The 20997-nt window shown below is 48.4% G+C and overlaps 7 protein-coding genes across 10 annotated transcripts; 3 read left to right on the top strand and 4 right to left on the bottom strand.

Annotated features, from left to right (window-relative positions):
* Nucleotides 1-2877: 2877 nt before the first annotated feature.
* Nucleotides 2878-3303, bottom strand: FOIG_05989 (uncharacterized protein; the record flags this gene model as incomplete). Its single annotated transcript, XM_031204925.1, has 1 exon — nucleotides 2878-3303. One exon carries the CDS (start codon nucleotides 3301-3303, stop codon nucleotides 2878-2880), a length of 426 nt encoding a protein of 141 aa, XP_031065174.1.
* Nucleotides 3304-6032: 2729 nt separating this feature from the next.
* Nucleotides 6033-7302, bottom strand: FOIG_05988 (YjeF protein; the record flags this gene model as incomplete). Its single annotated transcript, XM_031204924.1, has 7 exons — nucleotides 6033-6135; nucleotides 6186-6414; nucleotides 6465-6561; nucleotides 6817-6911; nucleotides 6966-7031; nucleotides 7126-7234; nucleotides 7291-7302. The coding sequence occupies 7 exons, from the start codon at nucleotides 7300-7302 to the stop codon at nucleotides 6033-6035; spliced, it is 711 nt and encodes a 236-aa protein (XP_031065173.1).
* A 222-nt stretch (nucleotides 7303-7524) lies between these two features.
* On the top strand, nucleotides 7525-8705 carry FOIG_05987 (ribosomal protein S16, mitochondrial). Its single transcript, XM_031204923.1, has 2 exons — nucleotides 7525-7751; nucleotides 7807-8705. The coding sequence occupies exons 1-2, from the start codon at nucleotides 7675-7677 to the stop codon at nucleotides 8072-8074; spliced, it is 345 nt and encodes a 114-aa protein (XP_031065172.1). The 5' UTR covers nucleotides 7525-7674; the 3' UTR covers nucleotides 8075-8705.
* FOIG_05986 (uncharacterized protein) lies at nucleotides 7730-10696 on the bottom strand. The gene is made up of 5 exons (XM_031204922.1): nucleotides 10182-10696; nucleotides 10035-10117; nucleotides 9400-9980; nucleotides 9195-9354; nucleotides 7730-9149 (listed from the first exon to the last, which is right to left on the bottom strand). Exons 1-5 carry the CDS (start codon nucleotides 10247-10249, stop codon nucleotides 8461-8463), a joined length of 1581 nt encoding a protein of 526 aa, XP_031065171.1. The 5' UTR covers nucleotides 10250-10696; the 3' UTR covers nucleotides 7730-8460.
* Nucleotides 10697-11122: 426 nt separating this feature from the next.
* On the top strand, nucleotides 11123-12280 carry FOIG_05985 (uncharacterized protein). Of its 2 annotated transcripts, XM_031204921.1 has the most exons (2): nucleotides 11123-11408; nucleotides 11460-12280. In XM_031204921.1, exons 1-2 carry the CDS (start codon nucleotides 11201-11203, stop codon nucleotides 11861-11863), a joined length of 612 nt encoding a protein of 203 aa, XP_031065170.1. In that variant the 5' UTR covers nucleotides 11123-11200; the 3' UTR covers nucleotides 11864-12280. The 2 variants fall into 2 exon arrangements, with proteins under 2 accessions (XP_031065170.1, XP_031065169.1); XM_031204920.1 differs by having other exon boundaries at nucleotides 11135-12280.
* Nucleotides 12281-14899: 2619 nt separating this feature from the next.
* Nucleotides 14900-19821, top strand: FOIG_05983 (SHO1 osmosensor). 2 transcript variants are annotated; one of them, XM_031204917.1, is made up of 4 exons: nucleotides 14900-16585; nucleotides 16638-16946; nucleotides 16997-18115; nucleotides 18171-19821. In XM_031204917.1, exons 1-3 carry the CDS (start codon nucleotides 16451-16453, stop codon nucleotides 17522-17524), a joined length of 972 nt encoding a protein of 323 aa, XP_031065166.1. In that variant the 5' UTR covers nucleotides 14900-16450; the 3' UTR covers nucleotides 17525-18115; nucleotides 18171-19821. The 2 variants fall into 2 exon arrangements, with proteins under 2 accessions (XP_031065166.1, XP_031065165.1); XM_031204916.1 differs by having other exon boundaries at nucleotides 16997-19821.
* FOIG_05984 (uncharacterized protein) lies at nucleotides 16926-19517 on the bottom strand. Of its 2 annotated transcripts, XM_031204919.1 has the most exons (3): nucleotides 19062-19396; nucleotides 18318-19014; nucleotides 18114-18255 (listed from the first exon to the last, which is right to left on the bottom strand). In XM_031204919.1, exons 1-2 carry the CDS (start codon nucleotides 19203-19205, stop codon nucleotides 18643-18645), a joined length of 516 nt encoding a protein of 171 aa, XP_031065168.1. In that variant the 5' UTR covers nucleotides 19206-19396; the 3' UTR covers nucleotides 18114-18255; nucleotides 18318-18642. The 2 variants fall into 2 exon arrangements, with proteins under 2 accessions (XP_031065167.1, XP_031065168.1); XM_031204918.1 differs by having other exon boundaries at nucleotides 16926-19014; nucleotides 19062-19517.
* Nucleotides 19822-20997: the final 1176 nt, after the last annotated feature.

Genomic DNA, 20997 nt, shown 5'->3' with positions numbered 1-20997 from the left:
TACGCCTCAGTAGGTTGACTTGCCAGCAAACTCGATAACTATATCAGATATTGCATTCTTCGTCATGGTCACGACAGATGACATGTTCTACTCCCTATGTTAAAACCTCGATCATTTCTTTCCTAGCCACCTGTTTCTTCCCACTTTAAACTCACTTCGTCCACATCTTTCCAAGCTCACTCTCTTTTTCCTATTTTCCACAAACAGGTTTCAAATTCTGACATTTGATTCAAATACTTGTAGCCTTTGCCTATCTTTTACACTGTCGTCTGAGAAATCGGGGCTAATGTCTGAAGGTTGGCAATCTGACCAAGCCAACCAGGAGCACATTTCTTCAGTCCCTAGCAACCACTTTAGCCTCCCGAACCACGAACCTGAGAGTGCTTCCTCATCCTAACTTCTTCATCACTATGTCAACACTTTCAAAACTCAGTACCTACTCAAGACGGTATCGGCACTGAGTCAGTTCATGCCCTGTGATCTCTGGACAATCAATCCACCTATTCACAAGATAGCGGCCTCTGGGCAGCTTGCAGGGAGCCAAAGCATGTCGTGGAGAGCCACTTTCGTTTGCAATGTTACGAGAAAGTTGGAGAGAAGAACAACAGCTCGAGCCTCAAAATCTAGGGCCATAGAAAATCACCGAGTTGATGCACTTTCGAAGCTAAGGCTCGAAGGACAGCTATTCCATCAATTTGTCTTATCAAAAACCTATTCGTCCTCCTGTCTGATTGAGCGATATGCGTCTGCGCACACTTATTAGCACTTGAATCACGAATATCGAGAACATTGATGGGATTTGATCAATAATGGTACAGTAAAGCAAAAGATATCAAGCTCTGTCTATGACGACCATTAGCAAATCCCGTACCAGCTCATCCTGGCCAGCCATACAAGACCGACAGGCCCAATCGACTACTGATTACCAGATCAAGATGCGAGTCAACAAAACCTCCGGAGGAGCTCTGGAGCCAAAAGGTCTTCCGTACAGATGTACGGCGTTTCCAGTCGTACCATATCTTGAATTGGGAGTCTCTATGGGATTACATGTATCAGGTCGACGAAGGCGAGCGGAGGCATTGCGAAGGGTTTCTCATGTCCGCTGAATCAGGGGCTGGGGGTGATATGATCAGAGCAACGAAACTCACGTGCTGCACGAATATTTCCAAGTTTTCGATGTCGTAGCATGCGTTGAGTGTTGATTGATATCGTCTACTGTCAATTTGGGTAAGGCATGAGAAGGGAGCCAAGAATACGTGGAATTATATAGACCACAGCAACTGGATTACCAACTATTCAGGGGGACAATTTCAAGGATAAAAAAGACACCAGTATCAAACCTTAGTCGCTCACCGAATATCCGTGTTCTTCTCGCTTCTCAGCTCAGAATTTCGCGTCAACGAAATTCAAATTTCCAAAGGAAGCTTCGCAACCAAATTTCTTCGGAGAATCTTCCCTCAACTTCCTATTCAGCATCACCATGAGTCACCCAGCTCCACGTAACCTTCCGCAGGCAGAAGATAGCTTAGCAATTCTACCATGAGCACAAGATATACCCTGATGTGAATAGAGTAAAAGAGATGATCCGTCGGTGCGTTGACACAGCAGGTGATCATCAACAAAGTCAGGGGCGGAGCTTTTGCAGCGGCTCGATGTGATGAAGCTCAAGGAACAATTTACGAATCCAACGACATGTCAAGAATCACACCAAGGATCCCCCTCTCAGAGAAATGAGCGGTGAATAATCAGGTCGACTCCAGTAGTTTCGTCCAACTCCTGTCTCCATGTGGTCAGCAGTTTTCAAACGTAGTTGTTCATCACTTACAATAACACAATCCAAGAGCTCCTTCTGTTACCCGCAAACCCTGATGCCTCGTAATGGCATATTTGCCTCTTTCAGTGATATTCTTCAAGTGTCTTCTTTTTTCTCTGAATGAGTCACTTCTCTCGTGATGAAAACACACCAACACGACGCGCAAACTTATCTGCGTCAGCCGCAAGAACCGCCTTAGTCTTCAGCCTTTACCGCTATAGCCTCAACTCCCCGTCGAACTAGTAGCCTCTCTAGCCGGCAATGTGCAAGTCCCACTGCGTGAGATACGCCGACTATTGGAGCCTGTTGGTTAGGTACACCGTTGCTTGAGAAAGGTCCCGCTACTCCTACCAACACCTTCCATGATGAAGTCCAAGCCACCAACGTTACCTTGTCCTCGGACGGCTCTATCCCCTGCTGGAAGCGAAGGAACTAGAAGCTTCGACTCCCAGTGCAATGGGTATTGAGGAGTTATCACTCCGAGAAGAGCCAGAGGATCCGCTCTTGGAAAGACAACAAGGCTGAACAGGCTAGAACGTCAGCGTGTATAGATTGCATGGGGGTTTACCTCGTCTCGTCGCAGTTCTGGATGGATTCTTGTGGCTTGGCATCTCAACAAGGAAGCACAAGGATTGCCCTTGCGGCTCGTCCGACGCCTGTGCTTTGTTGAAGAAACGGTTATGCATGCATGCATGATGTAGGGCATAGCTAGCTGATTGACTCTATGCTCAGAACGGCATAGCCAGCCGATGGAGCATCAGGTTGGCCGATAGATATTGGAGATATCTGCCCAACTTTAGGTAAGAGAACTGAGACCTGAGACTTGTAAGCCCCGTGGCTATTCGTGTTCGCTGGTTCGTCAAATACTATCGTGCGTACGCAACCAGTAGCCATTGTGGCAACAGTATTCAAGCCCAATCTTGACTGTCCTCAGCGAAAGCTATAGAATGTTGCATTCCAGTCAATCGGAATAGTCGTGTTCTTCGTAGAATCTTCTAGTAAACGGCAGTTGAGACGATATGACGTCAATGAGGCATCTTGACACCATCACAGCCATTTCCCCCTCACTTTGTGCACACCAGCAGCACAGCACAGTATGAATTTCGACTCTTCTGTAAAATCCATGCCACTGAGGCATCGGTGGCTTTTTTTCCCTGCAAAGCCAAGTATGACTGCAGCAATGCGTTGCAATACTCGGAGATGGCTCCGGGCTTTTTTTTTTTATCAACGCCTGATTGGACGCTGGACTCGTAGGAGTAAACTCTCCGCTTGGAGTAAGAGAAAAGTCCCCCTTGAGATTGCTCGTATTTCCGCAATGAAGTGCGGAAATCGCATATCGTATCGCATCTTATCTCATCACACAGCTGATATGCATGGTTTTGCAGGGTAACGATTTCCCCATCCCCAGCGTCACGATCCACCCCGGAAGACCCTCTCCGACTTGACTTGACCTGACCGCTGAGGCCACTTAAGTCATGGATCAGCCTCATTTGAAGCGATGTAAAAAATTTGACCACTGGTGTGATGAGGAATCCTTCCGGTTTGTCGTAGATCACTCACCGCCTAGCCTCTGTTCCCCTGCTTTTGTGGATGCCTAGCTGTCTGTCAGTCTCCAGATGCTTTAGCAAAAAATCAAGACCAACCCCAAACCTGAAAGTGTCTGGGGCAAAAACTTAACGGCCGCTGATGTTTCACCCTCCAAATGGTAAACAGGGGTCCCTTGGGCGACCCCAATTCCGTCTTGTATCCGTGCTGTGAACACAGAAGCAAACTGAAGCCAATCCGAGCCCGAACAACTGATGCATCAAATTTTGAGAAACGAGCCGCGAAAGCGCTTGCCACTAACATCCGTTCTTCAACCCGCTTCAACTCATCATCAAGTTACCCCTGTTAGTGGCTGAAGGTGGCTCTGCGCTTGTCGAACTTGGTAGTGGTGGCCCCAAAAGAGAAAGATCTTCAATATGCAGCTCTATTATCTTGCAACTGCTTCCAAACTCTAGCCCAATTGACTTCGAGAACTTAACTGATGGGATGTCGACAGCAGCTACGCCACAGCGTGGCCCACCACCATCCGTTCACCACTGCCGAACCCAACCAGGTGATGAAAGCAATGTGTCGCTTACGGTAACACCGAGTCCATCTCATTGCGTCGACCGAGGCTGTCTCGAATGTCCTATGACTTCCTTCCGATCTAGAGACCAAATATTTGCAATCTGCAGACCGTCATGATCGGGGAACAAGCTGCATGGCCAGGCTATCTTGATGGTCTAGACCCCGCGGCCGGGGGTCCGGTACGTGGCTGACAAGCCGGCCGGAGGTGCTACTTAACCTGCCTTTTAACAGGGTGCAAGGGTAGTCCCAAAAAGACACACACGGTTTCTCGAGAGATGCAATCAGAGGCAGCTTTAAACATTCGGGAACTTAATCCCTGTTCTGATCCTTACACATGACCCTGGGCTGTGGCGCAGCTGAATTGAAGCAGGCACATGTTCGTCCCACAAACCAAATACTGTGCAGCAAACAGAAGCATTTTTTGGGTGTTTTCAGCTAGTTTGAGGTGGATTTGAGAAAAAGGGTATTTCGGCCGCATTGGCGCTGGGCTAGCCCGGCCAGTAGAGTCGATATCGTGACGTGACGCCGTTCGATCTACCACAATAATACTCCATTCACGATCGTGGGTCCCGAGATCGCGGGCCACAACAAGGACCCTGACGGTGGTAGCGTCGGGATCCTTAGCTTGGGCCAACCCCAAATCAAATGCCAGAGTCACGGAATGGTATTAACCAGTCTGCCCTGTAACTGTTTTACCACACAGCTGTGCAAGACTTGCTATGTGACATGTTGAACACGCAGACAAGTCCGCTAGCCAACGGTGCCGTCCGAAGCTCCCGTATCGATTCCGAGGTGCAGAACGCCCGAGCCTGACTCTTTCGAGGCCCCGAACCGCTGGGTTTTTCTGGAGCCTTGTGCTGTCTGAGAATGGATGTCTCCAGTTGCGAATCGATGGCGCGGGTGTAACGGAGAGACACGTCCGATCTTTCAGGCCGGGCGCATCAGCAGCTCCGTTTAGTCGGTCAGCCGACCTCATTGTCAGCGTCAGTTGTCAATGCCAATGTCGATTCCAATTCTGCTAAAACGTGTATGGGAATCGCGAGTCAAGTCATGGATATGTAACCTTCGAGTTGGTTCATGAAGAAACTCGTGCTCTCATGTAAGAAAAGTGGACCCTGTTTGAGGTTCGTTTGTCCATACAGTACGTTTTGTAAGCGCTGCATTACCGCCCCCCGCCTACCATGCGGGTCAAGGAGCAAAAGCTCCGGGTACTTGACGGGTGCTCATCAGACAAGCGTAAAGGTAAGGTAGTGTTTTCCACCAAAAGTCGCTGCTCGGCGGACGCACAGGATTTTAATATCTCCTTCTTCAAAATGCCTCGTGGTCGCATGCTCTTGTTCCCTTTTCTATTTCGTGCGGTACCATCCGCTCGTCACCATGTCCCTCTTTTGCCACGAGCCCTCCAGGTAACGTCGCCCGGGGCCGAGACAACCAACCTGACGTGGACTCGTCTTCTCGCCTTTTTAAGCTCCGGTTGGGTACCTGTAACCCCCTGAAGCCCCCCTGGATATACCGGACACACTGGGCCTCGGTGGCAACCACGTCTTCACAGTACTTTCTTAGACGGCACGTTTGTTTCGACGCCACACTCCTTATATCAGCCCTATCCGGTTACTGTCAGAAAGCAACGGCTCCTGAGAATTGATCACCAGTATCTTTGTCTGTGGTAATTGTCAACTTGTCCCTACTTACTCATTCATGCGCCATCTTCAACGTTTCAACGTCATTGTCCATGTCGTTCGTGCGAGCCTCCCCCTTCCCAATTGTCGACTTCGATCATCACCTAATCGAACTTTAAGAACAAGCTCGAGTTCACGATAAATGTGCACGCAGCATTCGGCTGCATGCCACGTCTGCGGGAAAGATTATCTGGTTTATGTTGAATTCTGTCACTTCTTCCATCCGCCATTGCTTGTATGCCCACAAGGCCTGCTATTTCTTCGGAATGGTATGCGTGACGGACAGTGTCCAAGCCCAGTTTGTCCTAATAGTCTGAGAGGAGGCTGTCGGGTCATGTAAAACGCCTGTTATATATTCAAAATCTCGACCAAGGGGTTGTTACTGCATACTCCCTCTTTCCGATCCGCAATCGTTCCAACCATGTCTCTCAGAGCTTCTGTCCAGCTACTTCAACCTCCACGACTTGGTCGACTCCTTTGTACTCGGGGACCTCGAAGTCATATTTCTTTGCGATGGATGGAGTCACAAACCTATGCTGGAAGTTAGTTACCTCGAGACAGCGTTGTTGACTGGTACGTACCGCCCGCCGATAAAGTGTCGACCTTTGAAATGCTTCACTAGTGGCTTTGGTGCCGTTAGGCTAATAAGTGCTGTAGGCATGAAGGAACTGCCGAGTCCCGACTTTGGTGGACCATCTTCGATATCCCAGGATGAGGGAGCATCAACTGCTGTGACTGGCAGCTTCGTGTCCTGAAGAGCTTGAATCACAGCAGGAAATGGTTCTCGAACTTCTCCTGAAAAGCTGAAACCTAGCTGAACGGTCAGAGAATATCGCTATCGAAAAATTACAAGTACAAACCGAAGATCGCGTCGACAACATGATCCGTCGAGTTCAGCGCCGAGGAGAAGTCATCAACGAAAGGGACCTCAAGGTCTTCAAGTTGTTTTGCGAGTCGCTGGGAGCAGTATCAGCAACTGTTCAGCTTTCGGATATGGAATCGAGACGAGATGTGTTTGAAAGGCTGGGTACATCGATTTTCGGTGCACCGGTTGTTACCAACCATTCAACGATTCCCGCAGTACTGGTAGAAAACCGACAAGATAATTGTGAGAAGCACATAGCTGCAAGATCGCAGCAATGTTACGAACAAAACGTCATGCGACTCTCATGGTGAAGAACAGTGAAACCCGGATTTTCTTGGTAAACCTACCTGGTAGAGATCATTCTTGCTTCGTTTGGGATAGAAAACGCTCGGGCTGTAGCCGTACTGACGAAGATGACGAGCAGCGACTAGTCCATCACCACCTGATGCTGTTAGTGAGCATTATTGGTATTTGCAGGTAAGAAAAAAGCACCAACCGTTGTTTCCAGGTCCACAGGCAACAAGGATCCTGCGACCACTCTCGAGAGGCTGGAGACGATAGACTTATAATGTTAGCAGTTCATCGTCATGAGAAATGACATAGGCTTTGTGCGACCGAAGTGAAATCTTAACGGCTCGTGTGAGGTAGTCACTAACCAGCTTGAGAAACAGCAAGTCCAGCGAGCTCCATGAGCTGGTCAATGGAGAATGCTCCAGTGCTCATGAGCTCCTGATCAAGAGCAGCTGCAGCTTTGGCTCCGAGGGTCTAAAAAGGTCAGTGAATAAACGCAGAGCTATAATGAGAGAGTACATATGATTTACCTTGATCGCCATAATGCCTTTGAATCTTGTGTTCTTGATAGTGATCGATGAATCTTCGCAAAAGTTTCAGCGCAAACTAGATGCCGTATGGGTCCGAGCGATGTAAAAGCTGGGTGATTTCGAAAATGTCGTCAGTCAGGATCGGTTGAAATGTCCAGGGAGTCACGGACTGACATCACTCGGCAAGAGATGCTTCATCAGCCGTTGGAGCTCCATTTGGATAGCCACACTATTCCCGGTCGACTCCACCATCTTCCGAGTGAATAAGCCACATCGGCGAAAATAACCCCCGGCTCCGTGTCGAAATTGTCCCAACCTTCAGGATAGCAGTAACAACTGGTGATTGCTTTAATTCGTGGTCTTCAAGTCCCCCATATCGCCGCCATGGTTGTCAAGATCCGTCTCGCCCGATTTGGGCGCCGAAACCAGCCCTTCTACAATATTGTCATTGCCCACGCCCGGTGCGTCAGCCCATGATATATGTTACAATTGAGCGCACCATTAACAGGTATTTAGGACGGCTCGTAACTCCCGCCCGCTCGAGGTCATTGGCACATACGACCCAATTCCTAAACCCGACCCTTACGACACATCCGGAAAACTTCATAAGGATATCAAGCTCGATAGTCAACGCGCGAGGTATTGGATCGGTGTTGGTGCACAGCCCACAGACACAGCCTGGAGGTTACTTTCTATGGTGGGTATTCTACCAAAGAAGCCATTTGGCCCCAAGCAAGACAACACAAAGGGCGTCATAGACCAGGAGAAGGTCAGAATTCGATGAGTGGCCTAGGGGTTGTATGATTTGTACGAAAACGCATCTCTGGGCGTTGGTTTCAGGACGTTATCACGAAGTTCAGATGGAGTCGAAAACCCAGAGGGCCATATCAATGTCGAGAAGTATTGGGGCTCGTGCAGGCTACTGGATCAGAGACCTGTGCAGCAATCGAGGAAAACTGTATGATATTTGTTGGAAGGGTTCACATCACGACGGCCAATCCATTTTTTTTCGCTATTGTAATTGTATTGAAGCGCTACCCAATACCATGTCTAACTAAGTTTAAGCCATCTATTGAAGCAGAGACGCTGAGAAAAACATCATATGCCCCTTCTTACAACGCCTGTATCCAACATTTGTCATCCATGAGGCCGTAAGAGAAAATGATACAATTAATGAGTGACAGCAAAGAAAATGTTCAGAACAAGACACACGGTCATGACAACGGATCCGTATATCGCCAGTGCGAGGGCGAGTCTACGCAGATGGTGATGTTCGATGTGCTCGAGATCCCATCGCCACTTGCGTCTCCAACGCCATGAGTTTCGGTTGCTGCGGGTGCTGGCATTGCTAGCGATGCTCACACCACTGCGAACACTAGTTGTGCTCTGCGCCAGTGCAGCAGAGTCCTCCACATCTGAGGTGGGTGTGTCCTCGTCCATATCATCATCTTCCTTGGCCAGTCGTTGATGATGTATGCTATCTGGGTTACTGATTTTGTAGTAAAAAAGACCTGGGAGAATAAAGCTGATAGAAGTTGACCCGGTGCTGCCAACGAAGGCCAGGACACGATCAAGACTAGTGACTGAGAGAGCAGTCATGTAGGCGAAGGTGAGAATGAAAGTAGTGATCACAGCGAACCGGAGGTCAGACATCGGGGCGGTACTTCCATGATCGCCGGCCGGGGATGCTGGGAGTAATGGTGTTGCGGTTCGTCCGTTGTTCGACGAGTTACGGTTTGGTCGCCATTTCAATACAGCATCTAGTGAAGCTCGGCATGGGTGAACCTGCAAAGGAACAGAGAAAGTGACTAGTACAACAATGGCGGCTTTTCCGATTGTTGAAGCGGCTCCAGTAGGATCTGCCTTGGTTAGTTTGTGCAAGTATGAGCGGAGGTTAAACGTACACATTGAAACTATGTTTCCTACAACAGCATTGCCAAATGTAAGGTAACCGGTAATAGCCACAACAATATAAATTGACGCAGCAGAGCCAATGCTTGTGCCAACAACTCCAATAATGCTTGATGGTGAGTTATCCTTCAGTTCGTTGAGGATGGAGAACATCTAATTGTGTTAGCTGGATCATGAACTTGCAGAAGTTTGACATACGTTCTGATGGCAAGTATATGCAAACACAACGACTGGTAGAGCGCTCAATGTCTCAATAGCTCCGCCCCACTGGATCACTCTGATACTACCAGGGTCGGCGTGCTTGTCGGATGCAAAGTGATAGATCACCAAGACAATTAGATATCCGATGGAGACCAGCGCAACAATGCTGGTGTACTTCAGTGAGTCCAGCCTCCTCAGAAAGCTCAGAGGAATAATTATAAGCATAAACGCGGTGATCCAAAAGTTTCGATCGACCAGATACGGAGCGCTATTAGCGTTGCTGAGGAAGCCCAACACCACACCAGGCATAAGGTCTCCAATGATAATCATGTAAGACACGCCAACTCCGAAGCACTTAATTGCGATTGCAGCATCGAATATAACGGCGGCGTTGGGATAGGTGATTTGCGATAGGGCGAAGAAGGATGAGGTTCCTCGGTCGAGATATCGAGCGCATCGAGATTGTAGGTAAAGACCGAAAGCGGCAGTCAATCCAGACCACAATATCAGCACCACTCCCAACATGATACCCATATGTGACATAACTGAGGGCATGGCAAGAGTGCCAGCTCCAACAACTGCGCATCCTGTGTCAGCACGCGCCCATGGAGAAAGAGAGATAGCGAACGTACTTGTATTTAGCAGGTTTACGACACTGCTAATCGTAGTGGCTTGGCCTCCATGGCCGCCATCCTTATGACCGCGACGTCGAGGTCTAAGAAAGCTTTCGTCAGTGATGATGTTTTCTTAACTGATGTCGGCAGGCGAGGTCTCCTCACCTTGACATGTCGCCGGCACTTCTAAATAAAGAAGCGTTTCCATCAGATATTGTAGAGTAGTTCGTCATTACACGGCGATAAGGTGTATAGAGTCGTCGAGGATTCGGCGCGATCGCAAGGGGTAAAGCTGGCTGTAGTTAGGTTATGCGTCCGTCTGCTGTAATGTAGAGTCGTAGGTGTTGGAGGTATGTATGTTCGTTATCGCTGCGTTCCTCGGGATCCTAATCCGATTGCTGACTAGGCACGAGGCGGAGAGGCGGAAACTTGGTAGGCCAGCAGCCCTAGACCTGGTTGCGTCAATCCGGTCGCTGGTTGGTACTGCACCGTCCCGCGGCACAAAGGCCCCTGGCGAACAAACAGTTCAACACTCCCGTCCGATCACGACAGACCAAAACGGTAAGTCACGAGCGAAGTGCCAACGAGGCTGTTGTGGATGATTGAGATGCAGGAGGAAGAAGAAACAGTCAGGAGATGGTTTAGTACGAATTCCTGGCAGGGCCTGGTTGGGTCTCTTGTCCTGCCACGATCCTTAAAATAAATGACGGGGAACTGCTGGAGTGTTATGCCGAACTCATGCGGCCAATCAGCGCGCGCCAAGATCATGATTTGGCGAATCATCGGGCTTTTCTGACAAGCCATGATCCTAATCTGGGGAATAGCTTCAGGGCTTTCCAGGGGCATGAGACGAAGAGTATACCTCATACTTCTACAACGTCCTTATGATAGAGAGCAGTGGCTTGATATTCAACAAGTTTGCATATCTGATACTAGCAGATTAGTTCTAGCATCTCTACAATGCAATTTTTCATTTTACTTCTCTCATTCTCTAAACAAAATGCACCGCTTGATGCGACAACAAAGACCATGGTTCTGCAGGTCTCACAATTTCATGATATCCTCCTGACCCCCCACTTTGGCCCTTGACCGCATCCACTCTGTCATTCTTCTGCTGTACTGTACCTTACTTTACCTTACCTCACCTTTAGGTCCCGCGCTTGTGCCGCGCGCTCGCTGTCACGATGGCCACCAATATGGACGAAACAACTCTTTCTACGCTCGATTTGTTGGAATCGCGGCTTCTCCGTATCGAGCATCTCCTCTATGGCCAGAACCAATCACCAGCGCTGGCTCAAGACCAGTCGGCGGCTAGCCATCTCAACAAGCTCGAGCGACGTTTCTCGATGCTCCTGTCCGATGTCCGCGTTTACCACGAGCTCATGAAGATCTGTACGTATCAGGAATATTTTGAAGTCTCAATCCATACTAAACCCCTGTTAGACAGAGCTCACCCCGATTTCTTTCATTCGGCCGACCCATCAGAGCCACCATCACAGCTGGACATCGATGCACTCCAATCCATTGTTCTAGCCTCAGCGTCCGCCTTTCCTGCGACTCTATCGTCCCTTACCGCAATCAAAGACAGTCCAATTCCAGATCCTGCGGATAGCGCAGCGCTTGTGGCATTGCAGGATAGAATGACAGCAATCGAAGCAACTCAAATCGCACAAGCTGCTGAAATGGCCGACCTTCGACAAAGGAGCGAAATTGCGGTTCGTTCCTGGTATGAAACAGGTATTCTCGATAACTCGAAAACGATGGCCAATCTCGAGTCTCGAGTGAAGGTTGTTGAGCGCCAGGTGAGGAGGACAGAGCGAGAGTTGGAGGCTGAAGAAGAGCTATGAAAACATATTTAAAGATACCCTTGAAATTAAGAAATTGGTTGGCTTAGATCTGTTAGTTTGGGCAAGTAGAAGTACATACAAAGCATACGTATGGCCTGCCCCGGTGGCCCAATATATTCACTCAATAATGCATTCGAGTTCGACATCGGCAAGTCAGATATTTAGCTATTTGATTCGGCTGACCTCTTTTTCGAAGCCAGCCTGGAGCAAGGGGTTTTGCAGGACATGATTACAGGTGAGGCTGAACTGTATCGACTCATTGTTTGTACTTGAGATCTCATTGAGAAGAAATCGAGTCTTGATTCCCCCTCGATATTGCAACAAATTACACTCAGATCGGCCATAGGATCGTTCTTAAAAGTCCCACCTATGATGCCAATACCAATCCTAGACCAGAGCAATTCTCATGAACATCGCAATCTTATGCCCAATTCCTGTGTAAGGCAACTGACATTTTGTTTAATTTCGCAGTAGTCCACTTCCAGGATACCCTGACGATCGTTTTTGTGATCATCACATTGAAACTGTTATTTGTTCTATGTACTGAGTGGAAATCTGTCCTTGTACCTGAGTAGATAGCATCTCAGCGAGGACTGGCAAAGTGTAGGAGGATTGTGTCGGAAGTTGATACGCCGACTTGGTGTCCACGCCCGTCGCCATCACCGTTATCAGACCTCTCTGCAGCTTCATGTGCAAGACGATCCAAATCCTAGATATACACATCTTGTTGAACTTCAATCTTTTTCATTGCCCGCTAATGAGAGCTCAGTGCTGCGTCGCAAATGTCCTATAAGTGTTTCAATATTGTTTTGCTGTCACATGGCGGAATTGATAAGTAGCAGTGTTTGAACCAACGTGACTTTGGACAATCGTGATACTGCATGAGATGGCGGATTGTAACCTTCATTAGAACATTTTGATAAGATGTAGGAATACACAGTGACAGTATGAGGGTGAAGAAAGAACTTGAGGTTTCGCCAGTTGGACATGATACATATCTTCTAACTCGAACCAATTCCAGATTTGTAGATATGTGTTCTAGCTGCTCTACCGAAACAGTCCATAGACTCGCGATTGGTTTGGCAGCCAGTTTATACGTCACCCTTTGTGAAGTTTACAATGATCATTGCTACCAAGACTGCCAAAGGCGTGAAACAGTTTGAGCACGTGTAACAGGTGTGTTTAGAAATCCTCGGATTTTGGTATTGCCAGCTTGGAAGCGCTATCTATGGTGTAGTCGTGTCATTCAGCCTACGAACTCCAGGTTGTACTACGCAATTTCTTGGTAATATTTGTCAAGCTACGACTCACGATGGCGAGTGGATCGTGGATCCATATGAAGCTTTGAGCTGTTGAGTCGTACCTGACGCTAACTGCATGCTACCTCAGGTGGTCTAGTTTCATGTCATTGGATGTAATCGGCTCCAAGGCACAAGTGCATACACTACCGTGTAAGTCTTCTTGTGGGCGCTAGACTTCACCATACAACAAATACGACGAGCCTCAAAGCAAGAGATATTGCAGGGCCCTTGGCCCTGATACACAGATACTAGCCCCGGAAAGTCCAGATGATCAGCAACACCAGCGACCGTTGGAACAGGGACTCAGCCCAAGCTTTTTGGTCAAATGGAGCAGCTCCACAAACAATGCTGCGCTGTCATCAATCGATCTGCTTTGTAGCGCAGCCGATCATCAAGACAAAGAGAAGCCACGCGTCGATGGACATGGCAAAGCAAGACTTTCACATTGAACGTCATGAAGATCGATCGGAAGGGAAAATCCGCGGATGTGCGGCTTATCGTTGGTTGAGTTTGGTGGTTCCAGGGGTAAATGCCCTCCCGTGACAGGGGTCAACTAAAGTTTCAAAGAATGCCCTTGGTGGGTTTTCGTCGGCACAGGCACAGAAGGTTGAGCAACATGGGATGAATCGAGACGCTGGGCCTGTCAGAGCCTTTGGCGGGAAGTGAGGCAGCCGGTCACAAGTTGGGTTTAGGTGTAGGACAAGACCTGAAGATTCAGGTTTGACGTTGTTGAAGATACCTGAGGTGGCGCGCTGCTGGCTTGAATCAGATAAGTATCACATCAGGGGCTAGCAGGGCATTGCAACTTGATTATAGCGAGAAAAGGAAACTCAACGATTGAGCATGCTCGCTTCGTGACGCTGTCATGAAAGAACAAAGTCCATTGAGAAAGGATGATAGATCCGCAACGGTAGCGATTGGCTGTGCCGATCTAACGGAACTGGTTTAGAACGATCAGCTGTCGCTGGGGTCTGATGCAAGCAATTGCAAGGCATCAAATATCAGATCTTTCTGAGAAGAAGACGCTCGGACAACATTGAATTGAAAGTTCAACTTCTGCGTTGAAACAGCCCAAAAAAATCTACCACATTTGAATGGTTGTCACGAGGCAGAGCGTAGTCAATGTTTCACATTAGTGCTTTATTCGAGTTAAACACCAGCCACTCAATGATGAAAAAGATCCAATGTCTTGCATCTTTTAAGAAGGCGCACGCGAGCCTTCTTTGAGATGAGTTGATCTGCCTCTTGTCAGCATTTTCTCTTGTATGAATGTCCAGAATTCATGAACTGTGGCCCTGTGCTTGACCAGCCGGAAGAGTATCGATGAAACTCCCGCAATGGAGTCAAGGCCGCTTCTCTGGCCTCACAACCAGCCAATAGCCCGCATTAGACTTGACCCTAGTCGAACCTCAAACAAGACGGGGTTAAATAGGTCTATTCGCAAAAGCACATGGACGGTATTGCCGTAGATCGAAGTGTTTTGCTGCCACAGTATGTTGAACTGGGCTGACTGCTTCTGAGACGAGTCAGATAGAATTCCTGTCCAGGGCGCTGTTAACTTGATGATGTCGGCTGGGGTAGGTTGGAATTTCCAAGACAGTGTGTACTCTAACCTTCACTGGACGACAGTCACAGTATCATCCATTCCTGCGACAGCCTGGATGGGTGATAGTAGCTGAACATGCCAGAATAAGTTGAAGGCTGCCTGCACTCTATACCCAGCTTTGGCTGCTCCCACTTCTCATCTTGATGAATATTGAACGTACTGTAACGAATATCGATACCAATAAACCATCACCCACAAGCAAGACATTGAAACGAAACAACTGCTCTCTATCGTCTCTAATCCAATCACGGACTCGGCTTGCTAAAGTTGTCCGGCTTCTCTCCCTCTTTGCAAAATCCACCCTGTCACGGTCACGACAGCTTCTCCAGAACCCAGAACTTGGGCCCGAGCCAACGAGCAGACGAAGCGCCACGGTCAACAAGGGGCAGGGCGCGATTTGATTTGCTCAGAGCACCTGGAACCATCGTCTGCCTTTCATTTCCCGATAGCCTGGGGCCCAGCACAGCAGGGAACCCTATAGTGGATTTGAGGCCCTGAACCTGAGCGACACCCACTGGTCGGCCATATTAGCTTTTCATCGGTTCCTGAAATCCCATTGTCTTTTCCTTTTGACGAGTTCTTTTCCTGGCATCCAAATTCACTCATTTTCATATCATTGATTGATATACCTCCCTCTTCAATTCGTCACACGGACTCAATACGAACCGGAATCGGGCCAAGTCTGCCCTTGCTGCTGGATCAGGCCCTGGTTGTGCTTCAATTCTCCCTTCCCCTGATTCCGTGCCCTTCCCGTCTGACTGTGACCGCGTCACGTCTGCCGCTGCGACGCTACACACGGCGGTACCTTATTACTGGTCTGGTTACCAAGAAGTACAGCACGGCCATCACTTCTTATTCGTTGCAACACTCTTTGTGGTGGCAGTGGCTTTCATTCAGCACTTGTTGTTCCTCATTACAGCCGCGCGCATTTGTACTGTATCTTGCACGAGTTGCACGAGCGGGCTATTGTTATTGTTTTTTATTTCCTCGACCGCGTTTATCGACTTGGGCTCCTCACAACTTTGTTCACGCCGCAATATCCACTATCTCGAGCGTACTGAGCCTTCTGTGCCCGTTGAAATAGGTCCCTGGTCTTTCGCTGGGCTAGAACTGAACTGGACTGGACTGGGTTGCCCCTTGTCTCCGCGTTTTTCCCCCTTCTCACCCGCAGCCAGCGCATCCCGCCCATCCCATCCACTCAATCTGTCCATTCTCTTCCCATTTCAAACCGTCCATTCAATTCAATTCAATCATTTCCACCTCTCCTCCTTTCTTCCTTTCCCTCCCACTGAATCCACTCACCTGAGGTAATATTCTATCGCAACCGCAGGCTTGGGTCATTCCACTCCTTTCTTTTCCATTTTCTATTATTACCTACCTATTTCCTGTCATTCGACTTTCCTCCTCTGTCGCGACCTCCCGCTCGTCTTACGCCAACCGAAATCCTACAAACGATCGACACTGTTTCGTTCCGCTTGGCTCTGCACAGCACCGCAACGAATTGCATCGACTCCGGTACAGCCTCTTCGCCTTTACATCGTTCTTCTTCCAACGAATGCTCCGGTAGCAATCGAGTCTGCTTACGCCTGTTTGTCAACCGACCATCACCAACGAAGAAAGCGCGTGCCCTCACTTTAGCATCAGCCTCGATCGCCAGCTCGTTCGACACCGTTGTTCCTTATGCCATCGTATTCTCTCAACTCTCCCTCGCTTCAGAAAATGGATCACTCAAGAATGTATGGCCAGCGCAAGGGCATTCAGATGAGCAACATCCTCGGCGACCCCTTCGCCCTGGCCACGCTCTCCATTAGCACGGTGCGTTCCTCTTGCGCTCTGTCACAGCCCTCCAACTAATTGACCTTTGCAGCTCGCCTGGTTTATCACCTTTGTTTCTTGTATTATTGGACGGATACAACAAAATAGCGATGCCGACCTTGCTAAGAACGACCCTTTCCCAACTTTCGTGTGGTGGAGCTGCATCTACTGTCTATGCCTGATTGTTGGCGTCTTTGTCGTCATTGGAAGCGATGCAGTTCACACCTACCACGTTGCTGTGACTGGTTATCTCGCAGCAGGAATTGTTCTGGTTTCGTCCGGAATCAACCAGCTCCTTTACTCTAACAGCGGCGCCCGCGAGGCTGCCTCCGCTGGCTTTATTCTGCTAGCCATGGTTATCGTGAGTTGCATTCCAGATTGACTTCAGACGTAAATCTAATAGCGAGTTAGGTTATTTGGACGTTTTACTTTGGATCCAGCCCCTCTTCAACTCCTCGAGCTTTCCTTGACTCATTTGCCCTCGCCAAAGAATCCACTACGATTCATCGATCTACTATGAACGCCTACGGTGGCCGCCCCGAGACATCCAACTCGGTCCAGCCCCCTCAGATGTACACTTCTGCTCAGCTTAATGGTTTCGAGAACCCATCGCCTGTGGGAGGTATATCGCAAGTCGGAGGAGCACGCGGATCAGCAGTTCCCCAAAGCTTTACCAACTCAGTCATGCAACAACAACCACCGCAAGCCAAGCCAAACAACTCTCCCGGCAACGACACCGAGGTCGTGCCACCCACTGAATATCCCTATAGAGCAAAGGCCATCTACAGCTACGAGGCCAACCCGGATGACGCCAACGAAATTTCATTCTCCAAGCACGAGATCCTCGAAGTGTCGGATGTTAGCGGAAGGTGGTGGCAAGCGCGCAAAGAGAGCGGCGAGACGGGTATTGCGCCCAGCAACTACCTCATCTTGTTATGAGCAACGATCCATGCATGGATTCCCTGGGATACCCGTTCGGCGATGTGCGATATATCGCCCGTCGAACACCGTCAGACCCACGTACGGGCTGCTCGTTCATTGTTTGTCACATTTTAACGTTTTTAGAGTTACGACTCGGCGATTTGGTTTCTGCACTGGGATGGGAAATATGTTGGATGGAGTATATTTGGGACGAAAAACCCCCTTGTGTTATACCTCGGACCACGGCGCCTGCAACTAGGCTGTTCTTTTCACTTTGAATGTCTTCTTTTCTACTGTCCTCACTTATTGTTGTTCTTCGCTTTATCTATTACCCTCGGGAAAACCGCGAGATTTGGTTCGAATAAGGTTTCTCACCCTCTGGCGAAGTGGCACAACGCCCGACGACCCGGTGTGGCTGTGGGCCTGAGTTTTCGAGGAAACGTGCTCGTAGACCTGCGAGCAGGCTGGGCTTTGTGTGGGAAGGGTTGTATTTTGTCAATGGATCTGGGTTGGCCAGGTGCATATATGAACAGTACCAAGCAAGCTGTAGTTACAACGACAAGGGATAAGGTATCCCTTTGACCTAGTGAACACGATGATTATTGGAATGCAAGCTGAATCCTCGAATTGATCAATTGTGAGGTTGGGCTGAGTCTAAATTTAGGATCTGCAACTGGCGGGACCATTCAACAGCCATTGATACCAATGCATGTGGTGTTAAGGTTTTACTCAGGAACGCGTGGCAGTTTCTTCGTAAAACTGGGTATCAATAACATGTCTAATCTAGCCTACATGAGACTAGGCAACGTACCGTTCTGGAGCTTGGGTCGTGTTCAAGTTAAAGCAACCACTTGCCTTGAGTTCCTACCGAGTTCGTCTTAAACTCAGTACGTAATCCTCTGACTGGTTTCCGCGCGTTTTTCGCCGAGGAGGATTGGCATTTGCTTGATATTTTGACGAGGCCAGTATATGTCCGGTGCCGATCCCACCTGGCTTGCTCATCGATCGGTGCGACGTCATGTCTTTGCCTCTGGGGGCATGATGTGTCGCAATGTAGATTTCGTTGCATCGAGGGACCATATTTCAAACTGCCTTCGTACAGTTGTTTCTCCGTTTCTCGTTTATTCGTTCACTTCTCATCCTTCCAGTCTCTTCCTGAGCTCCCTCTCCTTCTGCAACACCTCCAGCTCTAATCTCTCGACACCATAGCGCAGAGCCTCCTTGCGCTGTCGAACTGCTCGCGCGCGGAGCTTCTCCTCTGCGGTTAACTTACGACTTCCGGTTCTCTGCTTCTTAGACTTTCCACCGTATTCGTCGTAGTCATCATCTGGGCGGGATAAACGACCCTGCTGAAGCTCTGCGCGGGCTTTGAGTGTTTCGATGCGACGCTCCTGACGCTCGATCTGGGAGTCTGCGCGGGCGAGAAGAAGAGCGATATATGGTCCGATTTCGTCGCGTAATGAAGCTTCAGCTGCAGCGAGAGTGGGTTGTGGGATGAGTTCGTAGTGCTGCGAGGTGTAAGTAGAAGCAGCGTAAGGTGAGTGGAGAGACTTACGCGGACGGTCTTGAGGACGTTGACTAGACGGGGAAAATCGGATACGCCATTATCAAGAGTCTCAACGGATGATTCGAGAAATTTGAGGGATGTGCGGAGAGAGGAGACGCAATCGGAGTATGTCGAGAGGTTGCTGGCCGCCATGATGACTACCGTGGGGTGTTCTGGTGGTTACTCGTGGAGTAGGCTGTTGATACGAATATGTGTTACAGTACAGTCCTATTTTCAATGGCTTGTCGAGTCGCTGGTTGCCATAAGTTCTGGGTGTTTGCCCTTGAGTTAGTCATGCGCCGGGTATCATAAGCGACTTTGGATTGTTTTGATTCCACTTGATGATGCGGAGCGCGAAAGTTGATAAACAATGACGATGGCGCACGGACCAATCTCTTAATCGTCTTCAACTGCTGTCCCGAGCTTCCCCCGACTATAGATTCAACCTCTATCATATCAAGCCAGTTCAAGATTTGTTTGCATTGTTTTCGATAAGTATTCTTTAACTCTCTCATTGAGCGTAAAAGCTGAGACTAAATGGGAGGGCATCATTTTATGTATGGATGAAATCTTCTTAATGAAAAATCATTATGACTTCGCTCTGAGCTTTCATGGCTTCAAATTTATATTGATCCATGACCAGATCTTGAAACAAATATCAGGCGTGTGCAGAATATGTCTTTAGCTTATTCTGTCTCTATATTATTCTCATATCTCCTGCTAGATTCATAGACCTGCTATTATATTCAATACGAAATCTGACTAGAAAACGAAAAGGACAGTCTCTGGATAGCTCAAGACAAAAGGCTGGAGAGCATTATTGGCCCTGGATTTAGATTTCGTTTATTTTGCAAGATTCGAGGCATGTTTTATAGATAATGATGCCTGGGGCTTTTCTTACCTGCGTCTAACATCCTCTCCTGCCATCTCCTAACTTCCATACGAAACCACATAAAGCTTCAAGATTCAGGTATTCAGCCCGTCTATATTTTCAGCCAAAAACTTCAAGTTCTGAATAACATCAATCAGTGAGACTATCCTAAATCTTATTGAGAGTTCCCGTCAGCAGTTCTATCTTAGTCGCGAAAGCAAATTCATGATCGGAGATAAGAGGTAATATCTACAATGCCTGCTGGGCATTGCTCAGCTGTATTTTTTTTACAGCCCAAATCAAGATGTACGCACCTTCCAGACGGAGAAGTTTGTAATCACCCCTTGTTCAGGAGATGCTGGATATACCAGATTAATTTCCCGATATGTGTCGTTCGGTCCTCTTCAATACCTAGCCAAGGCTAGTTACCCTACCCTGGCGTCTATGGCTCGGAGTTTCACGCCAGGGAATTTAGACCGTACAAGTTATGCCTGCCCAGTAATCCCTTTTTCTATACAGCTAATAAGTCTTTACAAGAGACATTAAAGGAAGTAGGGGTACTAGATTAGGCATACTTACTGTAGAGTCTGTCACGAGGTTGACGATGTCTTACTCATCCGTCAGGATAGCAGGGTTCAATGAGATGAGAGCGACGACTGTCCTTGGGATCAAATTAGCATGTATCGTCTTGTGAAAAACACAAAAAATAACCTGTATAATTGATCTAAACTGTCCTGTTTGGAATCTCTGTTTGTTGGCTTTGATTATCTTCATCACTACGAGAATTATCAGATGCCAGGATGCCTGTGGTTATATAGTAAAGTAGAGGAGCTTCACGGGCAAAGTTTTACATTTATATGAGCCTCTGTATCATTTTGTCAGAAGTTTTCTAAAAATATTTACGGCATCAGGAGATCGCATGTGATGAAGCAATATCCCCTGCTTGTACCAGCAGATATCATCCTGCAGGCCGGTCAGGCAATATGAGTGGCTGATAGTTTTGGCCCTTCTCAGATTATTCCGCAATGAACCGCCTGTTGAGTCTGTTTGTGTGTTTTTCGGAGTCTTGAAGTA

Source organism: Fusarium odoratissimum, assembly GCF_000260195.1.
Source record: "Fusarium odoratissimum NRRL 54006 unplaced genomic scaffold supercont1.8, whole genome shotgun sequence".
NCBI classification, from domain to species: domain Eukaryota; kingdom Fungi; phylum Ascomycota; class Sordariomycetes; order Hypocreales; family Nectriaceae; genus Fusarium; species Fusarium odoratissimum.
The sequence above is the reverse complement of the archived record's forward strand: the minus strand, read 5'-3'. Positions and strand labels throughout refer to the sequence as shown.